The sequence below is a fragment of the Wasmannia auropunctata genome, unplaced genomic scaffold (assembly GCF_000956235.1).
Source record: "Wasmannia auropunctata unplaced genomic scaffold, wasmannia.A_1.0 LD335999.1, whole genome shotgun sequence".
NCBI lineage: Eukaryota > Metazoa > Arthropoda > Insecta > Hymenoptera > Formicidae > Wasmannia > Wasmannia auropunctata.
The window spans coordinates 565,660-593,360 of NW_012026891.1; the positions used below are offsets into that span (position 1 = coordinate 565,660).

The following is a 27,701-nucleotide window of genomic DNA, read 5'->3' on the forward strand; positions in this document are numbered from 1 at the left end:
ACCTGCGCCCGCGCGTGCCCCCGTCCCCGCGCCGCGCTTGCCAGTCCTTGACGTCGTGGCGACGGCTCCCACGGTCTCGTCGGCACTATTACCCGCGCACTGCACCGCCCCCCCGAGACCAACGGTAACGGACAGTCATTTCTGCCTTCCACTTTTCTTCTTCTTGCGCTTGAAGAAGCAACAGCATCTGGAAATGAAGCAAACACTAATAGGACTTAGAGTCGTCCCCTTGGCAGCGTCTTTCGTTGATCAACACATTGAGCATGCAGCAGAGATGGGACAACAGTTTGCATTCGGTTTGTATACGATCGCGTGATACGACATTTGTCGGTCTCTCAACAAAATACCAGATAAGATTATTTGATTGCGTGAAAATATAGTTATATGTTATGTTAATTGAGCATGCAGTATTAATACGATTTTATCAAAATTCGTTTAGCAATGATGAGGAAAGAAAAGGATAGGAATATGAAACGAGTAGAGAATACGGAATAAACAAAAAATACGCACATTTAATTACGTCAAATAGAGAAATACATCGTTCCGATATTAGTACAGCATAATTGAAAAGACGGGACGTGCGACTTGCTTAAATTAAATATTGTCTAAATTATGTATAAATAAAATTCTTTCTCTCTAGATGATCTATGCTGTTTATAATACATTGACAACATAACAGTCAAATCTTCCCGCATTAGATATAATAAAAATATTTAATGACACAAAGAAACATTTATTTTATTTTACGATAATGACAAATATTTATCTCTAAATCAAATCAAATCAAATCTTGTCCCTATATCTTATACGAATCGTAAATATGATTTATATTATGAGAACCAATAGCGTACAAAACTGGTATACTACATTACTGTAATATTATTCTAAGATAATATTATTGTATCAATATATAGTCACCTTATTGTAATTTCATATTTTATTCGTGGCACCGATTTTTTTCATCATTATCAATCTAGTAATAAAATTTCTGTGATAATTAATCTTTAATAATATTTAGCAAATATTATTAAAGATTATATGTCTCTTCTTCTTATGTTGCGGAACAGAAAATCTTGAACTGACCAGTTTAATTGGTGTAACGAGCCTAGTTCGGGAATGGGGGTAGGATAGATGCTGGAAATGTTTGCTTGTAAAGATCGGAACAACAACAATTTTCCACATCGAGGACAATGTTTCCGTTTTAGTTGAATTACTTTTCTGGAAATAACACACACGCACACACACACATGCATAGTTTAAATCGGACGCTCATCTAATTTAATTCAATCTTTTATATTTTCAATATGCAATTGATATAATTTGCTATTATTTTCTTTACTCTGACTTTAACGTTTATTTTAATAGTCGAAGTTTAGAACTAAGGCTTTCTCTCGAGTAAATTATAGTAATAAAATTTCAGAATTATACACGATATAAAAATGGAAGAAACAATGGAAGAAAAACAATCGCGAAATCTATTAGACAGTTGCAATTTCATTCGTTTAAATTTTATTCTTATTTAGGAGAGAACAGACAGAGAGATGAATTGTGATAAAACAAACTGCTACTAACTTGGTTTCGTCGATCATGTCCACTTCCTGAGGTGCTGTGATTGGTGTGTTGGAGTGGCCAGCGGTCGGGTCATCGTTAGCCAGTTCTCCATTAGTTGACGATACCACCTATGCACATCGTTACAACGTTATAGCAAAAGTGTACGAAAACAAATATATAGATATTACATTAAGGGACTTTTACATAAATACAATTTACATAGAGATTTTACATTTTCGATACTATATTGGACGTGAAAATTGGGAAAAGAATTTCTTTTTGCTCTACTGGGATTTAAAGTAATGTACACATAAAAAATTGATTTGTCCAATGTCTACTTGCAAGTTACATAAAGAGTGAAGTTTTACGTGGCAAAGGAAGGGGAGAAAGGTGAAAATTTAACATAAGACAAGACTACTGCTCATACATAGATTCAATAAAGCAACATACTAAAGTAAAAAAAAAAGAAGCGTAAGTAATAAAACTCTGATCTTCCTCAAAAGTCGTACGGTTCGTACGTGATGATGATACTTTTTGTTATTGCAAGTGCATGGGAAGACAAGTGATCGTACTAATACCGGATTAGTATCTCATATCCAATCAAAGAAAGAAGGTAAGTCTCGATCACAATCGACACAAAGACAACATGCCGCAACAAGTCAAATTGCACAGACTTCTAACTGACCATAATCCAGTGGTGCTTCGTCTAGAAATATAGAGCGAACAGTTTACTCCTGATAAATTGAGGCATCCCGTATATACGTCGGACGTTATGAGAGAGTGAGAGAGACGAGAAAGATGATAGCTAAATGAAGGCCAATGCATAATTTCGCCCTTGATCGATACCTTCCGTATATCACGCGGCGTATCTCTATACGATCTTTAAGAATTCTTACGTGTTTTTCGCGGGGAAAGAGGTGTACGAGATGAGAGATTAAGTATTTTAACGTAGATTTAACGTGTGAATTTCTCAATGTCGCGTCAGCGTTCTCCTCCGCGGGATTGCTAGTGAATCGGCAGATAAATAAGAAACGAGAAGATGCAAAGAAAGTCGAGAAAAAAAGGGAGAAGCTTTTTGGGAGGTCGAGATAATGGCCACGAGAAAGAGAGAGAGAGAGAAAGAGAGAGAGGAAGAACGGAAGATGCGCAGGTAAACTCACCTGTACAGAACCGTGCCTGTCAGCAGGTGTCAATGTACCACCGGCTCCTGATTGCTTCACAGTATCTGGCCACGTGGCTCCCACCCCCTTACCGCCCCCACCTCCCACCCCTCCACCTGCCACATCCTGAAGGAACAAGCATGACAATTTCGCAGTTGCGTCGCGTTAAACAACTCCGCGAGTAAAGTAGTATAGGACAGTAGAAAAAAAAAGGACGTCGAGGAGAGAGAATCGCGGGCAGAGAAATTCTTTTTGGGCATGGCGATCCGCGACGACAAACGCGAGATTATCCGCGCATTAATAAGATTAATCTAATCCGATATTAATCTCTATATTAGGGGGATGAAAATGCGGTTCGCAATCTCTGATAAATGGGATGTTTGAAATTATCTACGCGTTAAAATATCTTCATACGTTTCAATTAGATGAACTACTGAGGAAAGGATGCAGCAAATTTCCTGGTTCTAGCTTATTACAAGCCGGTTGAGCTACTTAAGCAACCATGGCGAAATTGCTTCTTCGTGCATGAGTTTATCGCTATCACATAGATTTTCGAACTGAACGCGTATCGCCTCGCAACGCGAGACCGAGACTTCGTCACGGTCCGTCATCTATATTTAGTCACTCTAATAGAACGCTGAATGAAAGAAAATTTATTGCCGCTATCAATCTGTTAATCGACTATTGATTAGGCGCGAGTTCGCCGAGTTCACGCTCCACGATCGTTAAACCACGCGCGCGACCTTGTTTTACGAGTAGAAAAACATTAATAATGCGCATTATAAAATGCAACCGCGGATATCTTTCCGACTGTGTATAGTCATCTCTCGCCGCTGATAAGATAAAAGCATGCATGAAGAAGTCGATTCCATCGAGCGTAACCTGTATAAGGTTGGCTTACGTATCGGCCTTGCAATTCGAAGCGAACCTCATCCATCATGAGGATCACATCCTCCTCAAAATCATCGTACTCCTACAAATTGACGCACCAATCACATTTGCGTTGGATTACGTGCTCGGAGAAGAAACCGGCATATAGGCCGCGTTGTTGTGCTTTCGTTTTTTGTATTTAGTAAATTAATACACCGGCGCCGTCGGTACCATCCCGGAAAAATGTTTGCTCGTATACCGATCGGTATCTCTACCCCGAGATAAACAACAAGAGTTCTGAATCAAGGTCGTTGTTAAAACTCTGTTTTCGATTCTTTCGCTACTGAGAGGCGTGTATCCATGCGGTTAACTCGAATAAACAAATGGGCTACACACGTCCATGCGTTTTGGCTGAGAGAGAGAGAGAGAGAGAGAGAGAGAGAGAGAGAAGAAAAGAAAGAGGTAGGAAGAGAAAAACAAGGAATACCTTGTAAGCGGCGGGATGCCGATCGCGATTCGGTGATACGACGATCTCCTGGCCGGTTTGGAGGGATCCGACGGGCGTGGACTGTAATGAAAGAGAAAACGTTTTATACTTTATATACAACGCATAATGAATGAAAGTTTGTAATGAGCGCCGGTTATATCGCGCGCTTCTACGTATTCCACGAGGTATATAGATAACATACTTGGAGCTGGAAAGCGGATAGACAGACAGACAGACAGACAGACAGACAGACTTATTGACGGACTGTGCACTTTAATTTATGCTTAACAGAAGACCTGTGACATCACAATCACGTTAGATCCCTGTATGTGTGTGTGTGTGTGTGTGTGTATGTATAAGGCCAGTCGGCCGTGACAAATGGTAATGATTATTTAGAATATTTTGATAACACAACGGTATACTTTACTACATTGAAAGAATTGCGAATTACATTGCAATGTTTACAAAGAGATATCAAAGCTCAATTATTACGGCTGCAATTATCTTTCGTGAGATATGTTCGCTACTCGTGTGAGTACCACCACCAACCTTGTCGGACTTAGTTTTGCCGATATGCGAGGGGGCCGCCATCCGCAGCGCTCTCATGGTCTCGAAGTTCTCGAAGGATGGCTAGAGATAGTGCATTGAGAGGAAAGGCAGCATGCAAACGTTAAAAATCAAATGTGAAACTGCTCTTCGGCACCGCACAGCTCTATGTTGCGGGTCTGTTGGAATATAGGCGGGCGATTTACTTACCCAACTGTCAGAGCCTTCCGCCCACCCCTCCCCCCAAATTATCATTTAGACAAAGTTATGACTAACAAAAAAAAATTACAATCAAAAATTTCAATTCAGAAAATAGAAATAATTTTAAAAAACAGGGGAATCCTTTACCAAAAGAAAAAAGAAACGGTGTCGACCTTTGTATCGTCGAATCGTTCGTAAATATTATTTTACCGTCATTTTTACAATCTTTACATTTCAAAGATCAAAATAACATTTTGACGAAAAATACTTGGTGAAAAATTTTCTAATTATGTAAGATCACTCACAAATAAATGACGCAAACGATAAAATCCCCGTTTTTTTTAAACGTTATTGGAGAGGAAAATATAGATAACGTCAATGCAAGATCACGATTCACTCGTCGATTCGTTTTCTCTTGTTGAAGTGACGGTTGTTATCACCGGCGTTTTTCTCGATATAACAAACAAGTTAACATGCATACATTGACGTCACTGTTTTCGCGGATTACCGGATAAAAAGTGATGCGCCGAACGTGACATTTGCTGAAGCTTTTGCAAAAACTTTTTGCGCAACATGAACAAACAAAGGGATCGACATGCGCGATCATTTGATACGCACCATAGTCTTGCCGGTCCAGTCAAATTCGCCGTCGTTGACGAAGCCACGTCTCTCGTACAGATCGTGGAAGAGCTTCCTCAAATACTCGTAGTCCGGCGTCTCGAAGAAGTCCAGCCTGCGTACGTAGCGCAGATACGTGGCCATCTCCTCGGGATGGCCGTCGCAAAGTACCTCGATCGGCGTCGCCCGTTTCGTGTCGCCGATCTTTTGGTAGCGCTCCTTCAGCGTGTCGGCCTTGAGTCCTTGCCATGGCAGGCTGCCACGCAGGAAGTACATGAACATGTGGCCCAACGCCTCCAGGTCGTCTCTTCTGCTCTGCTCTGTTTACGGTAAAACATATATTTTTCGTACACTTCACATAACTTTCGGCTTATCTATACGATAGAAAATTTCATTACTCGTATACATGACATATTAAAAGATACAGAATTAAAAAAAAAAAGATTCCAGGAAAAGGAAGCGCGTTATAAAAACGATATTCGCGATAGCTTGAGCCCCAGCAGATACCGCAAGGTTCTGTTAAGTCCTCGGTATGCCGCAGTATGTTTATGTTATTCCACATTTAAAAGACTATTAAAATTTAAATTACTTTGAGTTGTATTGTTCGAGGTTTAAAAGACCTCGTGATACCTGCTGAAGATTAAAGCACACGCCGCGCTTTCTCCCGAGCTAAGCGATGGCTTAGCACGTGGCGGTTTATTATGCACCGCGATGCGCGCGCGCGCGCGAGCGATGAAACAAAGTAAATGCCCGTTACCTTTGCCAAGATGCGTGTTAATGCTCATGTAACGCGCCGTGCCGGTGAGACTCTTGTGTTCCCGATACGGTATATGCTTGTTCGTCTCCAGGTCTATATACTCTTTGGCTAGTCCAAAATCGATTATGTGAATGATTTTTTCCCGCTTGGTAGTGGATCGTCCTATCAGAAAATTTTCCGGCTTGATGTCGCGGTATATCAAATGCCGACTATGAACGTATTCTATCCTATGGAGCTGTTGGAAAAAAAGAAATATTTCCATTTTATTCTATCGAATATAGATTATAGATTTTTAATTTTGCGGTGCGATTTACTATTGCAATAATTTTGAATTGACTATTTTATATTTCCTATTTAGTTCATATATTAAGTCTTCGAGCAAATCCCTCGGATGATAAAAAGGAAACAAAAAATCCGAGGAGAAATATAGCGAATGCCAAGCGATTGATGTTTGCGAGGTTTGCCGGATCTCAAACACCGCAGTCTGGTGTTTGAGATCGACCTCCGAAGTGCGGTTGCTTGAGAAGTTAGTTCTGTGGGGTCGAAAGTGTTACGGTAATACGACTTACGAGCTGTGTGGCAATGTTGAGAACGGTCTTGAGGGTGAACCTCCTCCCGCAGAGGTCGAAGAGGTCCTCGAGGCTCGGACCGAGGAGTTCCATCACCAGGGCGTTGTACTTCCCGCACGGGCCGAAGTAGTACACCTCCGGTATACCCTCTATATGTGTGTTATGAACTATACCGATCGACAAAAGCAGATCACACCCCAGATCACCCCCAGTACTTATTTGCACGATATTAAGTAAGTTTCAGTTTGTCGCGTAAAACGGAATGCGTAAAGCAAAATAAGAGCAATGTGACGGCTCGGGTAGATCAGGCAGATATAACTCTACGAACGATGAAAAGTTGTTATAACGACAATACTAAAAACACGCGTGAGGACATTTGAAATTTTCTGATTAATTGCTTGTTTGACGTGGATACGAGCAAGTAGCGCGAAATAAAAAGTATATGGTACGAACAAATTTTTGCATTATCGTGAACTGTGATATTTAGTAAATATTTTTCATGACTTTGCAGAATATGTAAAACTCCCGGTAGAATTTAATGTTTTAAACCTCGGTTATTAATAATTCTTCTTAAATAAATAATCCAGAAATATTTAGTCATTAATCTTTATTCCCATTAGTCATTAATGATTATTCCCAATGGGAATAATCATAAAGATAATGACTGCAGTACAAGATGTTTATCAAATGCATAGCCGTTAGACGCTCACATTCGCTATGTATAGATATTGAAAATTACGAAATTGCGACAAATGATGACCTCGATGTTTCCGCCTTGGAAAAATCGACTCGAAATTGACCGAAGAATTAGCCATTAAGAGATAATGCGGGGCAGCCTATATGTATGAAAAACGCGATACGTTTATATCTCCGGGTATGACACACACGAGGTGTACATTTCCGATACGATCTCAATTCGTGACGCTAATTTTGTGTCGAGCTTTAGTCAAGCGTGCAGAAATTACACGCGCGATTGTTTCTCGCGTGAGATTTAACTAACTCAGATCGTATGAAAATTGAAGTAAATTACATATCTCGTGTCGTATCGCGTACAAATTGTACAAAGTCGGTTTGAATTGCTGCCGGACTATTTTCTCGCAGCGTCATCGACGAAAGATTAACGGCACTCTAAAGTGTCGAGAACGTTTATTTGAGACATATCGATTTATCTTAGGCGTCGTAGAATTAATAATCTACCTTCTACTTCACCGCCACTTTTTATAAATCTATATATTTTAAGGCGAATATTTCATATTTCCTTTCTCTTCTTTTTTTTTGCTCTACAGTATATACATTCTCTAATTTCGCTTTACTGTATCTAATATAATTTCAATATCTTTAATCTTATTACGCGAAGTTTTGAACGTGAAAGTGAAGAAGAAGTACTCACCATGTGTACCTAATAATTTGTAAAACCTATATTCTAAATGTAGCTGTGGTGCCTTTGACTTCATTGGTTCCTGCAACAGCAAGCAAAACAGACGAGCCCGTCAGCGGAAGTCCGCCGGAGTTTTTTTTTCACGTATCACAGTTACATAAAACTCGCGGTTTCTTACTCACCATTTTAATTGCTACGTGCTCATTATTGTACAGGTTCTTCCCTGTAAAGAGAACGAAAGGTCGATGAGTATATTATAAATGGAATGATAGCAGGGATAAAAGGGTAGCGGGGATAAATTATAATGTAGAATTCCGCGGAGGGGGGTGAGAGCGATTATTATAGCAGAAGCCTCCGAGCGCGCGCGTAATTTTCCCTTCTGAAGTAACTGATTCAATTCGCGATACAATGGCGCGTTAGTACCATTGCACCAGCTATGTGATGTTTCATAGATATTACGGCCCGATGACAATATGATTGCGCGATAATTAAATGCCGTCCGATAGCTCCGGCTGCTGCTGATTGCAGTCAACGTGAGAAAATTAGATCGGCTGTGGTACACGCGGTCACTGTGGAATTATGGTCGTAGGCTATATGAAATGCTCCCGCGCAAACTTACCGCGGGGATGTTCGTTTAACACAATCGCGTGTACGGCAATTAATCCGATAATTTGCAAAACATGCTTCGGCATATAGCAATAAAACTACGACGATCGCGACATCGACGTTATCAGGTAAATCTGTGATTTAAGTGATGATTAAAAACAAATTTCTGGCAAATAAAGGAGTATATATGATTTTATCTGATAAATATCTGTAAAACGTACATCAATACATAAATAAATTCTGAAACAATCCAGTCATTTCTCTTGAGGATACCAAGAAAAATAATGTTATATATCGAATTATAAGCTAATATTTTATCTTCGGGATATAAAACAATATCGCCTGCTTTGTGTTGAGTTAATTAAATTAAAACTGCTTCCATCACAAACCTATTAACAATTTAATGCTTCGTGTTGAGTCAATTATTAAATTAAAATTGTTTTTATCGCAATCTTAATAACAACTTAAATGTATTGATGATGAGATAACTATGCATGATAACTATACAGAATGCATTTCTACTCTCTGGTAGAGAGAAAATTTTGAAAAATAATATCCAGCAAAGAGAGAGAGAGAGAGAGAGAGATAATACTAAATTCTAATTGTAAACATGTTTGTAACTAAACTGCATATGCTATATGCAGAGGCATACATATCGCGATCGACACGTGACTTATGGAGAAATGACGGAGTAGTCAGTTTCGCCGGACGCCACAGAAGCCGGCTAAAGCACAAAATTGAATTTTGTCGCGGTTTAATTTTATCTGCAAAGGCTTCGCCGCGAATCTAATAAATGAAACGCCTGATGTGCGCACTAAGTAGCGCTTGTTTTTTCATTTCGCCAATAAGCTAAGGTGAGCGCAAACGTCGAGCGAACGTTCGAAGCATGTCACATAGTTGCGCGACTTGCACAATACCACTCGACGAGAATAGCGTAATAAGAGCAAAAAGAGAAGAGAGCAAAAATTGTAAGGAGTGTGGCGCGAAGATAAGAAAAATGCGCGGAAAAGCTAATGTCGCGCGAGTCTTATCATTTAATCCTTCGAATCCTTTCTCCCCCGGGATTTACCTAAAAGAATCGAAAATTTTATCTTGCTTAAAATTACCAGCACAGCGAACGTGTGTGTGCGCGCATTTTTTTTTCTTTTAAACAAGCAAATGTATGGCGCGTTTCTCGTCCGATATTCGCGAGCGGTCTCTTATCCGGAGATAACGCTCGGTAGCCATAAACCGACGACGAGAATAATATCACGCGTCGTTGACGCTACTTGACGTCCACGTAAGAAAAATGAAGCACTCGGGGGCCTCGTCGCTCGAACGAAAGCACATTCCTGCGGCCACTTGCGCACCTACCTGCGGAGACATAAAGGATGCGGGCCGGAACGTACGAACGAACGAACGAACGAAACTCTTCGCCAGAAGCGAAGGTCAATGACTCACTCGCTCGCTCGCTCGCTTGCGAGCGCGCGCGCGCGCGCGCGAGCAAGCGCGTTCTGCAATTAGCGGTTCGATACTTTCGCGGTAATTAGCGCGACGGCCGCGCTTCTTCGGCCGCTTTTATTCCGAGCCCCGGCTCTGCTCGCTCCGCGCTCTGTCGTCGCTCGATGCGCGCCGCCGATTATTTCGGATAAAGATGGCCACGCCCTTGTGTATAGGGCCAGCTGTCGCATCGCTGTCGCCTCTCGACCGACCCTGCGACCGCGGAGGACCCCGGTGGTTTCCTCGACAGAAAGCTGCAGCATGCACCGATGACGTCCCGTCGATTTCAGATATCGCAAAGATGTCGATACGTATATACCTATATACATATGTATATCGCGCGGCCTGCACGCTACGCTCACACGCGACCTGCTCAATCTTTTTCCTTGAAGAGTGTCGTGCACTTTCTATTTTTTTAAATATTAATTATAACAGTAATTTTTGTAGAGAGAAAATTAGAATCGATGTGTCAGTGATAATAAGCAGTATAACGGTGACGATGTGAAAAATAAATTGTAATTAATAGTTAACATCGTTGCAGTTCATTATATTAATTTCGCGTGCCCTTATCAGGACGATCTTTCTCAAGTCTGTATCCGTGTGTTGATTTTATTGTGAAAGTCTCCGCGCGGTTCCCTCCTCCACATTATTACATAAAATAAATTTCGCTATATATGGTCTACTGTTTGCCACGCGTCTAATTGCAAGAGTAGAGATATTGTAAGTAAGGAAATCGATGTTATTTAATTACTCGAAAATTGCGTTGTTCGGAAATGTTTTTTCCACAAAATGCATTTTTTACTGTAAATATTGAATCAATAATTTTCTTAAGCAAACAGATAATCGCACGCGTGAGATACGTAATCGTGCACGCCAGCAATAAATATAGCGATACTGATAATGACGTAAAACGAGTCATGCTCGATTGCGCAAAATAAAGTGTCGCGTATACGAAATGATGGTTGCATTTTTGCACGACACGTCTCGGGGGTACTCGACACGCGTTACGCGGAACGATCGATTGAACCCGGCCGTAAAGAGCCGCCGAGAGGATCCTTTCATCGAAGCGGCCGCTCTTCGTGGATATAACCAGTCTTACCGGTGCGAACGGGTGCCGCACGGCGAGAGAGGCAAAAATTGCCGGCGCGACAGAGAGCGTGGAAAACTATCGACCTGACACCGAGCGCGAGCCCGGTACGGAGGTACCGAGCGCAGCGGAGACCCGTCAGACAAAGAAAAAAGACACCGAGAGACACATCGGGAAGGGTCGTCATGTCCTGTCCGCGCGGGTACCTAAAGAAAACCGGAGGGTTTCTCCGATCTTAACAAGCTTATTTCGGCGATCAAGATAAAGCGGGAGAGTATACGCAGACTGAATACATCCTAAAGCGTGTCCGAAATCAATAGAAAGTGATGAGAGCATTTTCATGAATTTGAAACGGTTCAATTTCAATTTGTAAAACCCTTAACTCTCTATAACCGGATTTCTTTCTTGGAAAAAAAAAAAAAAAAAAAAAATTCACAACCGATGAATGGAAAACATTAATCATTGAGACTTGAAAGATATAGATAGATGCAATTTCCAGATCGAATGCAGGCGTTATAGAGAATTAAATTCTTAAATGCTCATCAAGTATGCGAAAATCTAATAAGGAATATATTTCTGATATCGACAGTTTGATGTTTTTTTTTTAAATATCGCCCACTCGCGCATTTTCGCCTTCGCGCTCTTTCAAAACAAACATTTTGTTTGTTTTCGGAAGGTCTTCTCTAGAGCTAAGATAAACGGGCTAACGTTACTACCACCGTGGCGAATGCAGCTAACGGGAAATCCGGCCCTGATCCCACCCCTTTTCGTCGGCTTCCTTTTTCGCCCATGGTCTCCTCTCGTCCATCTTCTCTACTCTCCCTTTCTCGCATAATCTGCGATTAACGCACGAGCACGCGGAGACAATGAGAAAGACAAAGAGGAGAGTTGAAAGGATTGGAGCCGGACAGGCATGAGAAGGGAGCGTTTGCGTTACGGTGTGCAAAATGTACACACGCATGGCACATGCATCCCCCTTGGACGGCTTCGCGAGGGTCATACACATCCCTACCGCGACGTGTGCACAGAGACTGCGCGCGTGGGAGGATTAACCCTTTCGCTACTCTGCATCTACCGGAAAAGCATCCGGGAGAAAGTGCGTGACGCCTCGGGCGTCTCATACACTCCGCCTGGCTAGAATTGCAAAGTAGAATAGCGAAAGTAGCAGGAAAAATGCTGAGGAAAGAAATATATACAACCCCGGCGCAATTTTCTCCAAATAGAAAAATATATCGATTTTCGTCGGTATTTTTTTCTTCTCTAAAACTTGTCACAAGCACTGTCAAGCATACTGAAAATGCCTTGACATGGACGTTTTACGATCAACCTACTCGCGACAATTTATCGGGCAATGTAGACTGACGTAAAGATCAGTTTAGACTGGAGTTATAGCGGAGAACTTATTTTAACGATCCTGTGCCAAGCTTCGAAGTTAATCATCTTGGGATAAGTCGAGATGGTTACAGCGCGAGATTAGATCACACGCATCGCAAGTATGTATGTACTTACGCATCAATGTATTTCATTTTGGCGCTTGGCATGAATCCATCTGAATGAATTTCCGTTCGAATTCATCGTAATCGTAGCCTTGAATGTAAATACCGTTAGAAACTTTAATTTTCCTCTAGAAAAATGTACTGGATATAGAAATATAGACTTTAAGAAAATAAAAGATTTAAAATCGTTCTATAATTTTTTGTATGCTAAATGCATTTTACTAATTTTCTATTCTAATTTACTAATGAACGCTTCATAAGATGTAAGAAAGACTGAATTGATATAATAAGACCCATTTATTATTTGGCAACTGTATATCATTTTCCGAAATAATTTTGATTCCGTTATACACACGCTCGTCTTGTTTCGCCGTTGGTCGTTTCCGAACCGTTTATTCTATTATTACGATGCTCCGGCTGATGACTCCAGTTACAGTAATATCTGCCGTCGCAAATTTTGGAAAGGATCGATATCGCGCGACGATCAAGCGGGCAAATTACGAGTCGTCGTTGAAGGAGCAAATAGACGGCGCGCAATGCGGCGCGACATGTAACTATAAATAACTAAAATATTTCTATCCATTATTTCTACTGGATGGAGAAGCCAAAAAATGCGAGTTTGCGCAAAAACTCGTAACGCATACCTGCCGATTCAATTTACTTTTCGCCTTGTAAGTCGCAGCGCTTATTTTGTCGGGTATAACCGATGCCGTAAAAAAAAACCGATAACTCTAAACTCGCCGTTTCTCAAGTGTTCCTACATTTTTGTTTGCTAGAATACTGCCGCCGCAGCAATTACAAGAAAACTATGCTAGGAGAATCGTGCCTTAGTACGGAGCGATCAAAGAGAACCCGGTCTCATTTAGGTATCGCGCGATTTTGCAAGTCGCGCGCGCGCGCTTTATCGGAGACTGATAGCGCGGCGACTTCTGCGAAGGTAATCGAAGTCGTTTCATTAAGTCGACGACGCAACTCGGGTGCATCGTTACGCTCAAAGTCTTGAAATTGGAGTGGTGCCGCCACGGTTGCTTTGCAGCAATAGCAATGATGACGGTGTAAATAGTCTACGAACGAGAACTAACATCGTGTTCATTTATCATATCGATTCCCTGCTCATATATTGTCACATTTGCGATTCAACTCTCGCACGATCATTAAAATGTATCTAAAACCTGTAACGATTCGGGAAATGTCTCGTCGTGAAAGCATAGAACCTCGTACGAGAGGTTCCTCCACTTTTGTTACCTAAGAGAGCCTAAGTTCCGTTAGGTAACAAAACTTTGCCGCCGCTAAAGTATCCGAGCTAAACTTTCGACGGTATAAATAGTTTGACAAGTGCCTTACAATTGTGTTTGCGGTAAATTTGATATCACTCTTCTCTTCGTCGTTTCTATTATTTTCACGGGATATTTCACGCACAATTATTCCATTGTCTCCGTATTATAAAGAATTAACATATTGAATGTTTCATCGTTACTGAATAGATCAAATGAAAGATAGAGATTTGGCGCAATAACGTCGCCGCTGCGTGTCATTGCGCCACGAGGATGTTCCTGCGAAATCGCAGTGAAAATACGATCGTTAGCAAGACCGAGGGAAAAAAAAAGGAACACGAGCCAATGAAATAATTAATTTATCGACGTACAAACGAGTAACATAAATCAACATAAATCAACAGCATAGATAAAATGTATAAGAATTAAAAATGTGCCACTAATATGAAATGATGATAACTGCGCGATTACACAAGAAAAATTGTAGAGATAATACACATATAGAGACACGTGAACATTCATTAAGCAATATTATTTATTTTCTAATTCTCCTTTCATGTAATAACAATAGAATCATTACGCTATTAAATAAGTAGCACAGTTTTTTTGAATTAGATCTTTCATTAATTCCATCTTTTGCAAAATCCTTTTGGAACAACATGTCCTCGCGAGGATATCCAAAGAAAATTATTTCTCTGCCCGATTCGTATTACATTTTATAGATCATATTATTTTGTGTGGTTTATTTGTAACGATATTATCATTACGACCGCTAGGAATTTCTTTCGCGCTGTAGGGGAATGCATAATGGTGAGCGTGCAGGGGAGAGGATAATTTCGAAAGCATGGCAGACCGATGTAGGACCTTGAGAATCCCTCGGCAGTCGACGTATGTCTTTTCTTCCGACCGTTACTAGGGGCAGCTGTCCGCCGCCGTAAAATGCTATACGAACTGGCAACGCGCTCGATGTTGTGAGCTTCGAGAGAGAAATGGCATAAAGTAGGTATGGTCGATGGTTCCCGAGGGCACCAAGACGAGCAACGGAAAAACGCTTGTTGGAGTGACAGAGGCGCGAAGGCTGCAGGTGCTGCGAACGAAACATCGAATCGGACGACACGTGCAATTCGACGCGTCTGTTGATGCCAAAAGCCATCGAGCTATGCTAAAATACAAATTATTTCCGCCGCCTAAATGCATCAATATTTGTAATGCAAATAGCGATAAGAATATTATTTCGGGATTGTTAATGAATTGCGCATCTAGACGTTTCGTAACTGTGTATAAAAAAAAGAAATTAGAATTCATTGGAGAAAGAGTCAATAAAAACTGATCCGCATAAACTAAAATTTTATACCAAGTAATTATCTAGTTATCAAAGAAAATGTGAAACTTTTTTTAATACCGCAATAAATCTGTGTGAGTTTAATATCAATAAAATCGATACGCATATTAATAAAAATAAAAATGCTATCAGTAATTGCGTTCAATCAAGTTTTGCTTAATAGAAAATCTATCCCATTGACTATAAGAGGACGCGCTTTACGTGTTTTCCGATACAGGCGACAAATACGTTTGTGACGCGTGGCAACTGTTCCATTAAATTAATTTGAGCCAGGGAGAGCCAATAATACGGATTACGACTATGCCTGCGGCGAAAATAGGACGTCGTCGTATTTATTAACGCGGAAGTTCGGCACCGATTTAAGGACTTTGGCGACAATTTCCGACGACCCGTCGACCGAGGGGTGTCGCACGGGACTATTTTTAAACTTGCGACAATAACGTAGAGTTAATACGCATATATGGAAGTATCGAAGGTGTGCGAAAGAACGCCCCGAGAGGAAGAAAAGGGAAAAATGGCGGATCGATAAGCACGTCCGTCGATCGTCGCGCGATTAGAACGACTGTTGATTTATTTGTGCCGCGGATGCAGATAAGGACACCGCATTTCTCAGCTAATTTCGAGTGAATTTTTAACCGAATTTTGACATGATTCTTAATTGCCAAGATATTCAATGTTAAAATTTCATGTGTGAACCAGCGAACAATGTTATATTAAATTTTGATAAAGGAAAGAACACTTGAATTTTCTAGAACCTAGCGGTAAGAATCGTTTAAAAAATTGGATCCAATGTGAAACATACTCGTACCATATGACACCTGATGTTTACGTGTCAACAGTAATACGAGACCGTTCCGCATTCCGATTCTATCCTCATTAGAGACACTTCGATCTCCATGTGCCCCTCCCTTCTCCCTTTTATCACCTTTTCATTACCATGAATGCAGGATGTCCCACTTTTACCGCTATTATATTTAATGGAAAATTCTTCGAATGTTTCATAATGGATTTTTCATTAATAAAAATGTTAAGAAAGATTATCGCATCTTTCTCAATGCATTTATCTTCATAATTAAGCTTCGAATTGACAATCATGACGTTTGAAATTGACCGAAGAGCGCGAGTTACCTACTTCATTTTCTAAGGTTCAATTTATCAGTTCTCTTCTAATCGTTAATCACTCGAAAATTATAGCCGTCCTCTCGATCGAGGGAGGAACGTCAAATTAACAGAGGAATCTGTCACAATAAAAAATAATTGCGACAAAAGTGGGGCGCGCTGCATGATTCTTATTGACTCCAAATTGACCGAATAATCTATCGTTGGAAAAGAACGATGGATAGAAATGGTACACTCTGTATACCATGCCGCGCGCGATAACATGCGACCCATTTCCACCCTCGCGTAAGTCAGCCAGGGACGAAGAGAATAGGGGGCTGGGTGTAATTAGCACTCAGACTTCCACTAAGCTTCGAGCATTAATGGGAAACACATCTCCGGACGTCGCCGAGTTCCAGATGAATTCAATTTCGATCGTCTTCGGGCGACGTTTGAAATAAGAGAAAAAAAAAGAGACTTTCGCAAAAAAACCTGATTACGTGTTTATACTTTCAGATTAAATCGTCCCTCTTTAATAATATACTCATTGGACACTGCAGCTTTCGATCTAAAATTAGAGGAGTGAGTTTCTTTTGCTATCGTATTTTAATATTAAAAAATTGTAATATCAGTTTCTACATGTAAATAGCTCAAGTCCAAAATATATAAATGTTAGAAGGTTTGTTTTTATCGCGTTGAAGAAAAAGATTAATTATAAGATTATAATTAAAAAAGATTATAAATTATTCTAAAAAAGATTATAATATATTCTAAAAAAGATTATAATTAAGAAAAAGATAATTTTCAGTTCTAGACAGAGTCGCGATATTGCATATTAATATTCTATAAATAGCTCAGTTTCGAAATGGCAAAGTTCAAGAATAAGCTGCGCGTTTTGCCTTAGTCTTCACCATATGGAAATGGATCTCTTTTCACAGTAAGAATTTTGATGTGCCCCGCGATACGACGTCCTGCACATTCGCGAATAGCGCCGTATAGTGAAATCAAGTCCGATAGCGGCGGGGAATAAAAAAAAAGTGCGCGCGATCGACCTAGATATATCGTCGAGTGTGAAGAGTGCCCGCGTCCCATACGCAAATGAAACACCATTAATTAAAAATTGATCGCGAATTAATTCACGCTTCGTCACGCGCGCATCTGATAAAGAAACATTTGTAAATTCGCAACGGAAATAAATGAATTATCAAGAAAATGTGCGACCGTTTCTTCCGCTCGAGAGAGAGAGCCCCGAAGAGGCTTCAATGATATGTGTCGTAACTCTTATTTTATCGCGATTTAGAGCGAATGCTTTCGCTTCTAGCGTTCCGCTAAGAGCATCTGCCTCGCATTTCGCTCGCAACGACCCGTCTGCTATCTGATTCCGAGCGCGAGCGAAGGCACGACGCGAGTCCACGGCGTGCAGAGGAGCGCAACAGGTCCGATGGTACGCCCTATGATACGGAGCGTAAGAGTGTAAAAGCAAAGAGCGAAATGTAGGGCAACCGGAGGCCGGCGGGCGCCGGCCTAGGCACCCGCAATTTCGAAAATATTAAATCGGGCCGCCCGGTTGCCAGGCCGAGTCGCCGGCGGAGCGAATGACGACGGCGATGGCGCGATCGACCGTCGTAGACATAGGCTTAGACACACGTAGGTGTGAATGTAGGTCAGGGTACCAGCACGTGCAGCGGAGCCAGGCCGTACACCGCCGGGGAAGAATACATCGAAGGACAGCGGAGAGTGCGGATAAGTGCTCCGCGCGCTACTCCAACAGCAATATTCGTCCCGAGTTGCCAGGCCACGATAATTTTCAACTGGACTGCGGCTGTTTACCCGGAGCTCTCCCGGGAAAGGGAGGGAGTGTGAGAGAGAGGCCATCATCTTCCAGGCAATTTCAAACTTCAATACGCCGGACAAAGGTTAATGGACTGGTTCGTCGACGAGGCACGCTTGAATCATCATCGAAGAGTAACGTTCGGGTTTCGAGTACCGCGGCCGATATCGATACCTCGCGTGAAAACGGTCAGTTAGCATGAGACAGCTGTGCGTTCCGCGTCGCGTATAAATGGTGTCCCAGAACCGTATTTCGCCGTTCCTTTCGTCCATGAATTCTCCTCAGCTAATTTAAAATCAATTTCTCCTCGGTTACTGCAGAAAACGATAGATCCTGAATTATAAATAAGAATATAAAGAACTCTTTTTGCAATTTTTAACACGTAAATAGTCAATATAAAACTTACAGGTTAATGAAACTTCACTTAGACCTTATGACATTTAGCAAATTTTGCCTCAGTTCGGCCAAGATCGATTGATCGAGAGATAGTGGAACCGAGGAATCGGGAACACCCTGTATAAGTGATCAAGGCTGGAATTCTAGACGTACGTATTTAGGCCTTCGGCTAAAAAGCACTGAAGAGACCGTCGCCGTCGGGAGGAGACCTCGCTGTTGCCCAGGCCCTTCTGGATCCGCGTTATACGAACTCTGTGAGTTCCCGGCAACAGTTTCCTCCTCTCCGGTGACGGACTCCGCGGAACGGGGACGCGCAAAAACGTCTGGTCGCCTCTCGTCGGACTATTGTTCGCGAGCGCTCGAAAAAAAAAGGAAGGAAGGCAGGAGGGCCGATCCGTAAGATCGCTCTCTCCGTCTCTCAGGCGCGTTTAATTTCACTCACGACTCTTTGCACGCAGCGCTGAGCAGCGTTACCGACCACAGCGACGCTTTGTAAGCTGTATTTTTAACCCTGGACGAGTAAAACGCCTGTGCGATGTTAGCGCGAGTCCGCGCGCGTTACCGTCTTTGAATATATCCCTCTAAAATCGATAATTTTGAAGGTGCAATCCCGCCGGCCTTTCCCTCACGCTCTGTAATACGTGCTTTTCTAGACGATAAATCTTCGCGGACGCGGTTCTCGGTGAACGAAGTATTGACTTTCGCGCGTATAGGCAGGTATTCCTGGACTTCGTTGCGGATGTAAGGAGGAACAGAGCTATAACGAACGTTACACGTTCGTAAGGACGACGTCAGCGCGATAAATCGACCGATGTAATCCGTAACGTAAATCCGTTTATAACGTTTTCGCCGAGGAGCGTGTCGTAAATCAGGCAGCACTTCTACCAAAGATATATTTACATTGAATGACTTAAGCAATTAATATTGATCGCGGAAGATATCGAAGTAGTCGATGAGGTTTCGTCGTGGCCCGCGCGAGAGAAATGATTAATGAGAATTGATGATCTCGAGCGCGAGATAGATGCCACGGTAGTTTTCAGTGACATGTAGCTCGACATCGGCAACAGGAATTGTTGCGCGTGACAAGATAAGTAACTGCAACAGGTTTGGAAACGATAGATAATTTAACATTGATTAATACGTACCACGCCCCTCGACTTAATCAGGAAACGCAATGAAAAATCGACCCGGAGAAAGTTGTTGCGATCAACGACGGCGACGACAACGACTACCTGCTGCAACGACATCGCGAAATCGCCGGTAATCCGCGTGGGCATCAGTCATTGCCAGCCGGCGAATATAACTCGAAGAGTCGGCGCGTGTTTAAGCCGCGGAACGCGGAGGCGGCGGCGACGACGATGCACTTGTAACGGCGCGAATGCAACGCCGCGACAAACGCGTACAGCTCATTTCGGTCGCGACAATGCAACGGCGCGATACTTTTCAACGGGACACGCGATACAATTTTTATTCAAGTCGATGCGTCACGAGGGGAAGAGCGGTGCAGGAGAGGGAGAGCCGTGACGGCGTGCTTGAAAATAAGTGAAAACTATATCCAGGAACACACCAAAGGCGCGGCATTTTTGTCGTAAACGAAGAAACTGAATTGTTATCGTAAAGCGATTCTGGAAATATGAATAATTCAGAAGGCACGGCTGTCTAGCGAAATCTGTAAATTTGTAAATTTATGCCACCCGTGCTTCGTGATAAATGTTTTAATTACCGGATATTTAACAAAATATTTGACCGTGCTCGGCCACATATGCGCACCTTTTTTTAAATAATTGCTTGCTCGCTGACGTAATTCAACGGGAAATATTCACAATTACGTCGACTTGGTCGGAGGAAATGGAAAGAATTATTTTGCCATAATGGCGTTTTTAAAGAAAAATTCATCCGTACATACTTCGTGTGTTTTACTTTAATTTTAAAAGGCGGAAAAATACCGTTATAACACGCATAATGTTTTTATTTACATCGCAATTTGTGTTGTGCTATTTTGCAATAGTTAATACCGAAACGTTTGCTTCATAACCTCAGATATTCAACAAATTGCCGATATTACGTCAATAGCGCAGCGTTTCGCTATTATTGATTCGTGCAGCACTCGTACCGTTGATTTATGAACGAGCGTATATTGACTAGAATAATTGGGTTTCGCTCGATGCGGACACATCTATACGCATCCGCTATACCAAGGCAATAAAATAAATCAATAAAAAGGCTTATCAAAAGGTCTTCTTAATTCCCGTATTACCGGTCGAGTAATGCAATTAATTCGCAGGCGCAAAGAAAAAATGAAAATCCTATGGTAAATTATTCCTCACATTTCTCAAATTAACGGTTTCGTCATTTTCGAGCAGGCTTAGCTTCTACTCTCTCTACATTCGATCCAAATTTAACCTTCCTTTATAAGAATTTACTTTAATTAATATCGATATTCCTTCTTAATTTTTAAACTATATAAATAATTAGATATATATTTATTTTCAAAGTAAATAGATATTTGTGCAACGTGAGAAAATAACAGATTAAGACCTTAGAATTTGAGCTCAGAGCGTGTCTGATTTCAACGTACTAAAACGCGTGCAGGAAGCGAATGTAAGAGCAGGGTTAAAAGGGCGTTGCACGGTACGCGGTTCGTTCGTTCGTTCGTTCGTTCGTTCGTTTCGCTCGGCAACGCGACCAGCCGGCAGTCTGTCGTCCTGAGTCACTCGGGAGAGCGGTCGGCGTCGAGTCGGCCGAGCAGACAGGTTGCTACGTGCCCTCGAACCTGCGAACGTGCACGCGTACGCGTGCGTGTACACGCGTGACGCGCGCGAGCGCGCGACTCTCCCGTCACGTGAGAGTCCGTGTTGTTCGTTTGTATTGCATTGTCGAACGAGAGCGCGCATAGTACAGGGACTACTCACATATATACTCACGTATATAAGTAATTGTGAAACAAAAATAAAGAGGAAAAAAAAGGCAGACTTTGAAACTTGTAGAGCAGAATTTGTGGAGCATAAAACGAGTCGTGTTGTATCTGGCGTGTCTGGCGACGACAGTAACAACCGATGGGGGAGAAAATGCAGACCGACTTGGTGGCAACGCATGCAGCGAGCTGAAGATATAGCGCGTGTAGGATAAATTGCCGAAGAACTGCAAATCGATGGTAGTAGCTTTATTAATAATGCTGTTTATACGACGTTAATGATAAAAGAGATACGCGGGGTTCGCGTGACGCGGTAATTGCGTGTCTCCCTACCTGAAAGCTTGGACCGGTTAAAGACTGGAAAATTACCGCGACGGTGACAGCTGCGCCTCGTGTAAGGCAGATACGAGAATTTGAGAGTCAGCTGGGCGGCTGCTGGGAAATCAGCTGATTCGTGTATAAGCGGAAGTAACGCCTAATTGCGGCTCACGAGCGCTCAAGAGTTCACTTACATCAACGAGACACCGAGGATGACTCTGTGTGTATATAAAAGAGTCGGTAATAAAGGCGCAACAATAAAAGAACGGGGACCGCGGGGTGTATTATTCTCCCCTTTTGGGAGAATAAATTAGATTTGTAAAGTTACTTTTTCGCGTAAGGCTTTGTTGCGCCGACAAAATCAACTTTCCGAACAATTTCATTTAAAACCTTTTAAACAATTTACGTTAAATAAACTTTTAAAATTTAATTTGTGCTTTGCATTTCACGGCCTTGGGGAGGGGGGGGGAGGGAATACGCTCGTCGCAGTTGCGAATTCATCGGTGGATGTACTCCGTCGAGAAGTGTGGTGCAGCGGGGGGAAATCCTCGACGGGGACGAATCGGAGCGCGCTCTTCTCTCAGAAGAGTCGATCAATTTTTGTCGGACGTGACCGTGGGAACGTAACGGCGGGTACGATCGACCCCCTCAGGTATAGGACCGGAAGGTCGGTCTTACGTGTGCGTGCCACTTTGTGGCCTACGGTTTGGAATTTCGTACTTCCTGTCCTCGAACACGTATCGCGGTTCCGGCTGCCGTGCACGAAGATTGCTGCGTACGAAAAGCGGACAGGCCTTATCGTATACGTTTAGATTACGGAACGAGCCGTTTTCCCCGTGTACACAGGGTGTGCTCCATTTCTACCACGCGATACCGTAGCTGCAATTCACCGATTAATCGGGATTGTCAGTCAGTATAGATTCCGCGAGCGAGATAATAACAAGTAATCGAAGAAATTAACATATATAAATTAAGATTTATGTATCGCAAATAATAATTTTTTCCTGCAAAAAGAACATCGGCTAGCGCGTGTTATCTCTATTGTCCAAAGAACTTGTTTATTGTGTAACTGTGCGCAAAGTAACGATCGCTGGCGTGCAGTTACGTGTGTACGTATACGTATATACACGACTTACAAAAATCTGGGCCGAGAGAGGCTTCGAAATTGGGTCATTAAGGTGCATATATATACGATTCCGGATTTCGGGGCGATGTACCAGCGGCAGCCGGAAAGCAATTTGCCGACAATTTTCGTCGGATTCGGGTGTCGCGCGACGAGTCAATTGCCGACTGGTAAACGCGTTTACGACCCCCTCGAGCGTGCGAGAGGCAAGACGAGCACGAGGTAGAGGTGATAAACTGATAACGCATGCATAACGATATTAACGATGACACACGCGTGTCCCTCATTGCGCGGGGCGGCCGGTCAAGCCAATATGAAGGGCTCGGATTCATTCCGGTGTCGAGTGTTATTCGACAAACGGCGTCGTTTGCCACCGCATCGTCGATGCTCGTTTCGTTGTCGTTTAGGAGGGGATCCAAGCAAACCTGTTCGCCTTATTCGCGTCTCTCTTGCGCTCGTCAAAATGACACAGCCACGTCATTTTGGGTTAGAAAGGCTTCTCTCGTGCGAGAAAGGGAGAAGAAACAAAGCGCGGAATGTGACTTGATACGATAATCAAGCGACATTAATTACATTGAATATCTGCACGACGTTCCGTTATGTTCGCGCATAATTATTCATTCCACATGCGTTGAAATAAAAGAGTTTTTAAGAGCAGGACAATATAATAGGAAATACCAATGATATAAATCATCCATTTTAAGGACACTCGCATTTCGATATTTTTTCAAAGTGATTAAAAGTTAGAAAAGTAATACAGCCGTGACACAGCAAGTGTGTGTAAAAGACGGTGCAACGTGGTGAAGCAATTTAAAATGGCCAATGACTCATGCCGTTATCAATGGCATATCAGATGTCACTAAATTCACCAAACGCGAGAACTGGTTTTTGTGCATTATTGGAAATATACCTGCGATCTATTTATTGAAATATATAATCAACAACCAAAGTTCGGCGAATCTTAATTTCGACGAATTTTTTTTCTAGTACGAAGGAATTCAATTCAGACGCACACTTTCTATTTTCTCGTATTATTTCTAACGATTTGAATCTGATATTAAAATCGAAATCAAGTTGAAATCCGTGCTCCGTGCCAAATTTCGCATTTCCGCACTCTCAGCGTGACTTGTTTATTCGAGGAAAGATAACGCGATATACCTGACGACTTGTCGCTCGGCTAAAACGTTGCAGGAACGCGTCCGGTAAACCTTAAATATTTTTCGAGCGAGCTGCGGTCGTGCGTCGCGGTAGGCATTTCAAGAAGGCAAGAGAGTCCGGTGATGGAACCGCACGAATATTCACCCACAAGAGTGAGTATATAGCATTCAAAGATGAATCACGCGAGAGCGGTTTCTGGAAATTCTTTCGTTCTCGCTCCCGAGGCGTTGTCGAAAAAGATCGTCTTCTCCTCTACGTTTATTCTCCATATGCGTACCGGATAAATATTTCACAGAGCAATCAAAATTTATGTCCCCTTTTGATCTTTTCGTTCCATATGCCCTCCATTCCCTTCCCTCCCCCTCTTCTCTAGGCAAACATCGCTGCAAGGAGATAAGTTTATCTATCTATTGGAGTATACAATCTCTCTGCAGATATTATAGCAGCCGATGAAAGCTAATTATTAGCTTGTATGTCACGAGCGAGATATAATCGTCGACGATGACATCGAATGAGCTGTTAACGCGGCTATTACTAACAAAGTCATCATTACGAATGGGTAATAACGCGTCAGCGAAATCGCGGCTCGTATAAACCGCGCAATGAGCCGGGCGTATGGTAGGATTTTCTGCATGAACGCTTTTGCAGTAACAACCGCTCGGAACATTACATTGCATGGAAAACGCAATGTTTCCCTGAGCATCGCTCGCTACTCGCGCTCGCGATGAAACGCCACCAAGATGTTGCTCCAAGCGCATCAAAGCTGCAAAGCCGTTTCGCTGTGTCAGCCCGCCTGATATTTCGTCAGCTCGGCAAAAGATTTCTCTGTTGAGAAACTCGCGTCTCTGTAAGAAACGTCAGTGAGAAGGGTTTATCTTACCGAAAGAACGTGAAATGGATGGTTTTTCTTTTTCGACAAATATCAATTCGAAAAGACATCGAAGAGACTCTGTAAAACGACTGTTTCTCGACGACAATTTCAATCGGAAAAATTGCATTAAAAAAAGTCGAGTGGAAAAGGTTATACGTGCACTGCACAGGTTTCTCTAGAGTTCTTCAAACCGCATTTTAATCGAAAATCGACGGCGCGATCGAACGTATAATTTTATAACTCAAAAGGGATAAAAATAATTCGTGCTGTGTTTGCCGTTAATAGTCACGAGTGCACGTTGGCGGTTTGTGGGAGGAACATCAATATTTGCAGGCTTCCGGTCTACATAGAGTAGCGTCAGTATGTGGAATCGCTCTGTATTATGCTACTACCGCGATAATCGGGAGAGCGTTAGCCTCTCCCGATGTTAGAATCATTGTTTTCAACACGCGGCAGACATCATTAGTCACACAAACCGTCGCAAGCTCTCTCTCGAGGGGCTGATAACTCCCAATTTCGCCGCTGTGTTACACACGAGACTGCAGATTGCAGTATCGTGGTAAACAATGCTCGTAGTTCGATTTAAAAAAAAATGATGGACGCTGGCCACGTGACGAGATCTAACGTGTCGTTTTGCTCGTTTTTCGGCTTGCGAGAATATGAGAAAAGTTGGTGTGCCCTCCGTCGCGCTCCTGGCAGCGTTCCGAAAACTTTTCTCTGCGCAGTGCTTTTATGTTATCCTCCTTTTTCCGTGTTTTAATAAATTTATATAAATTAAACCCTCCCTCTGCCATTATGTTATACACTTCATATATAAATTCATAATAGATAAATAATACTAAAAGTTTAAAGAATTTTCTTAATTCATCCTATATGCCTCGTATAAATTCGCGGTAGTTAAATATTTAATTTCCTTGATTAATTATGTTCGCTTTGTATAACTTCACGATAGATAAATCGCAGACTATCCATATCTAATAGTATCGAGCGAGGGAAACTATTTTTACTCGTCAATTTAATTTCGCGATGCCTCTCGCAGATCGGCATCGATCTTACTCCGATATCGCTTTTACGAGACAGGAATTAGCTTAACGTATGAAAATGCGAAAAGAGATGCGATGTGATAAAAACGTTACAAGAAAAGTTCGATGTAATGGCCGAGTCGCACCGCTATACATTGCGGTATCAATCGAGAAATCACTCGCTCGAGAATGAGCACCATTCTAAATTTGTCTAAAACGGAGTTGTCGTACACACGATGTTTTTCGCGTAAGATGTATATATACATATACGTATAGGTGTACCGCAATTCTCGCGACCTTAATTGTAGTGGCAGAATGCCTTAATTTAGAGTCGACTTTTTCTCGGCAAAAATGTCGAGGGAGGTCATCGTTTACCCTCCACTTTTCAACGCGTTACATATCCTCGTAACTTGAACCATCAAATTAAAATTCTGTTGGAGTCTGTTTTAAGAATTGGCCGTAAAGAATATGACTTTGTTACTTATTCATGATTCTCAAGCACAATTTGCGGTAAGACCCGCACCCCCCCTCTCCTCTCTCACTCTCTCTCAATCGTTCTCGACAACTGTCGGTATCTCGACGTCTTCGCTGAAGAAAAATCGATCATAATTTTATCAGGAAACCTGCCATTAAGATTAATGTCGCGATGGAACATTCCGCGTACAGAAAACTTCAAACGCCGAGGCGGATATTTTCCAAACGAGACGATAATAGAACGTTACGTTTGCACCGTAAATATTTCCTTTTAATTCCCGCGAAAAAAAAGTGGATTTCGCTCATTTCTTTTTATCCCTGAAAAAAGACCGATTCGATCGGCCGCGATACGTGGAGTAGAACGAGCGATAAGTGACTCACCGAGACGAAGCTCCCCGAAGTTTCCACAGCCAATTTTCTTGCCAACCCGGAAGTTCGGGCCGACCATGAGCACGCCGGACGACGAGGTGACGCTGTGCCGGGACGAGTGCACGTTCGACCGGGCGGCGTTACCGCTGCCCCTGGAGGTCCGTTTGGCGACCTCCTGGTCGCGCTCGGAGCTGCGCGCCCCGAGCTCCTTGTCGCCGCGGTTTTCCCTGCCGTCCCGCTTCTGCATCTCGTACCGGCCGTTGTTATCCACGGTTGCGACAATTTAATTATCGATACACGATCCAACTACGCGCACACGATTTTCCACCACACTCGCGGCGACGACGACGACGACGACGACGACGACGACGACGACGACGGCGATCGGCGACGGCGACGTTAGTTTTGGGTCAGTGACGGGGATCGATCCCCGTGCAGGGCATATCCTCTATGCCCCTGGGAAGCGCGCGAACGACGGGACACAACGACGGGACGCGACGCGGCGCGACACGACGGGACGCGACACGGTGGAACAGAACCGACACAAACGCGACACTCGCCGCAATTTCCGCAGGCGGAAAAGGGCACGCGCGGGCGCGGTGTACACTGTGTATAGGGCGCGGAAGGGTAGGACGCGCGGGTGGCGGCGACAGAAGAGTGAGGGAAGGGGGGGGGGAGATGAGAGGGGTGCCGAGGAGGGCTGGCT

General features: G+C 42.7%; 1 protein-coding gene across 1 annotated transcript; it reads right to left on the reverse strand.

The window, feature by feature from the left end:
* Nucleotides 1–124: 124 nt before the first annotated feature.
* On the reverse strand, nt 125–27,242 carry LOC105453480 (casein kinase I). Its single transcript, XM_011695483.1, has 10 exons — nt 27,008–27,242; nt 8,320–8,360; nt 8,150–8,219; nt 6,760–6,908; nt 6,191–6,425; nt 5,434–5,753; nt 4,069–4,149; nt 2,712–2,837; nt 1,573–1,679; nt 125–187 (listed from the first exon to the last, which is right to left on the reverse strand). Exons 1-10 carry the CDS (start codon nt 27,240–27,242, stop codon nt 136–138), a joined length of 1,416 nt encoding a protein of 471 aa, XP_011693785.1. The 3' UTR covers nt 125–135.
* Nucleotides 27,243–27,701: the final 459 nt, after the last annotated feature.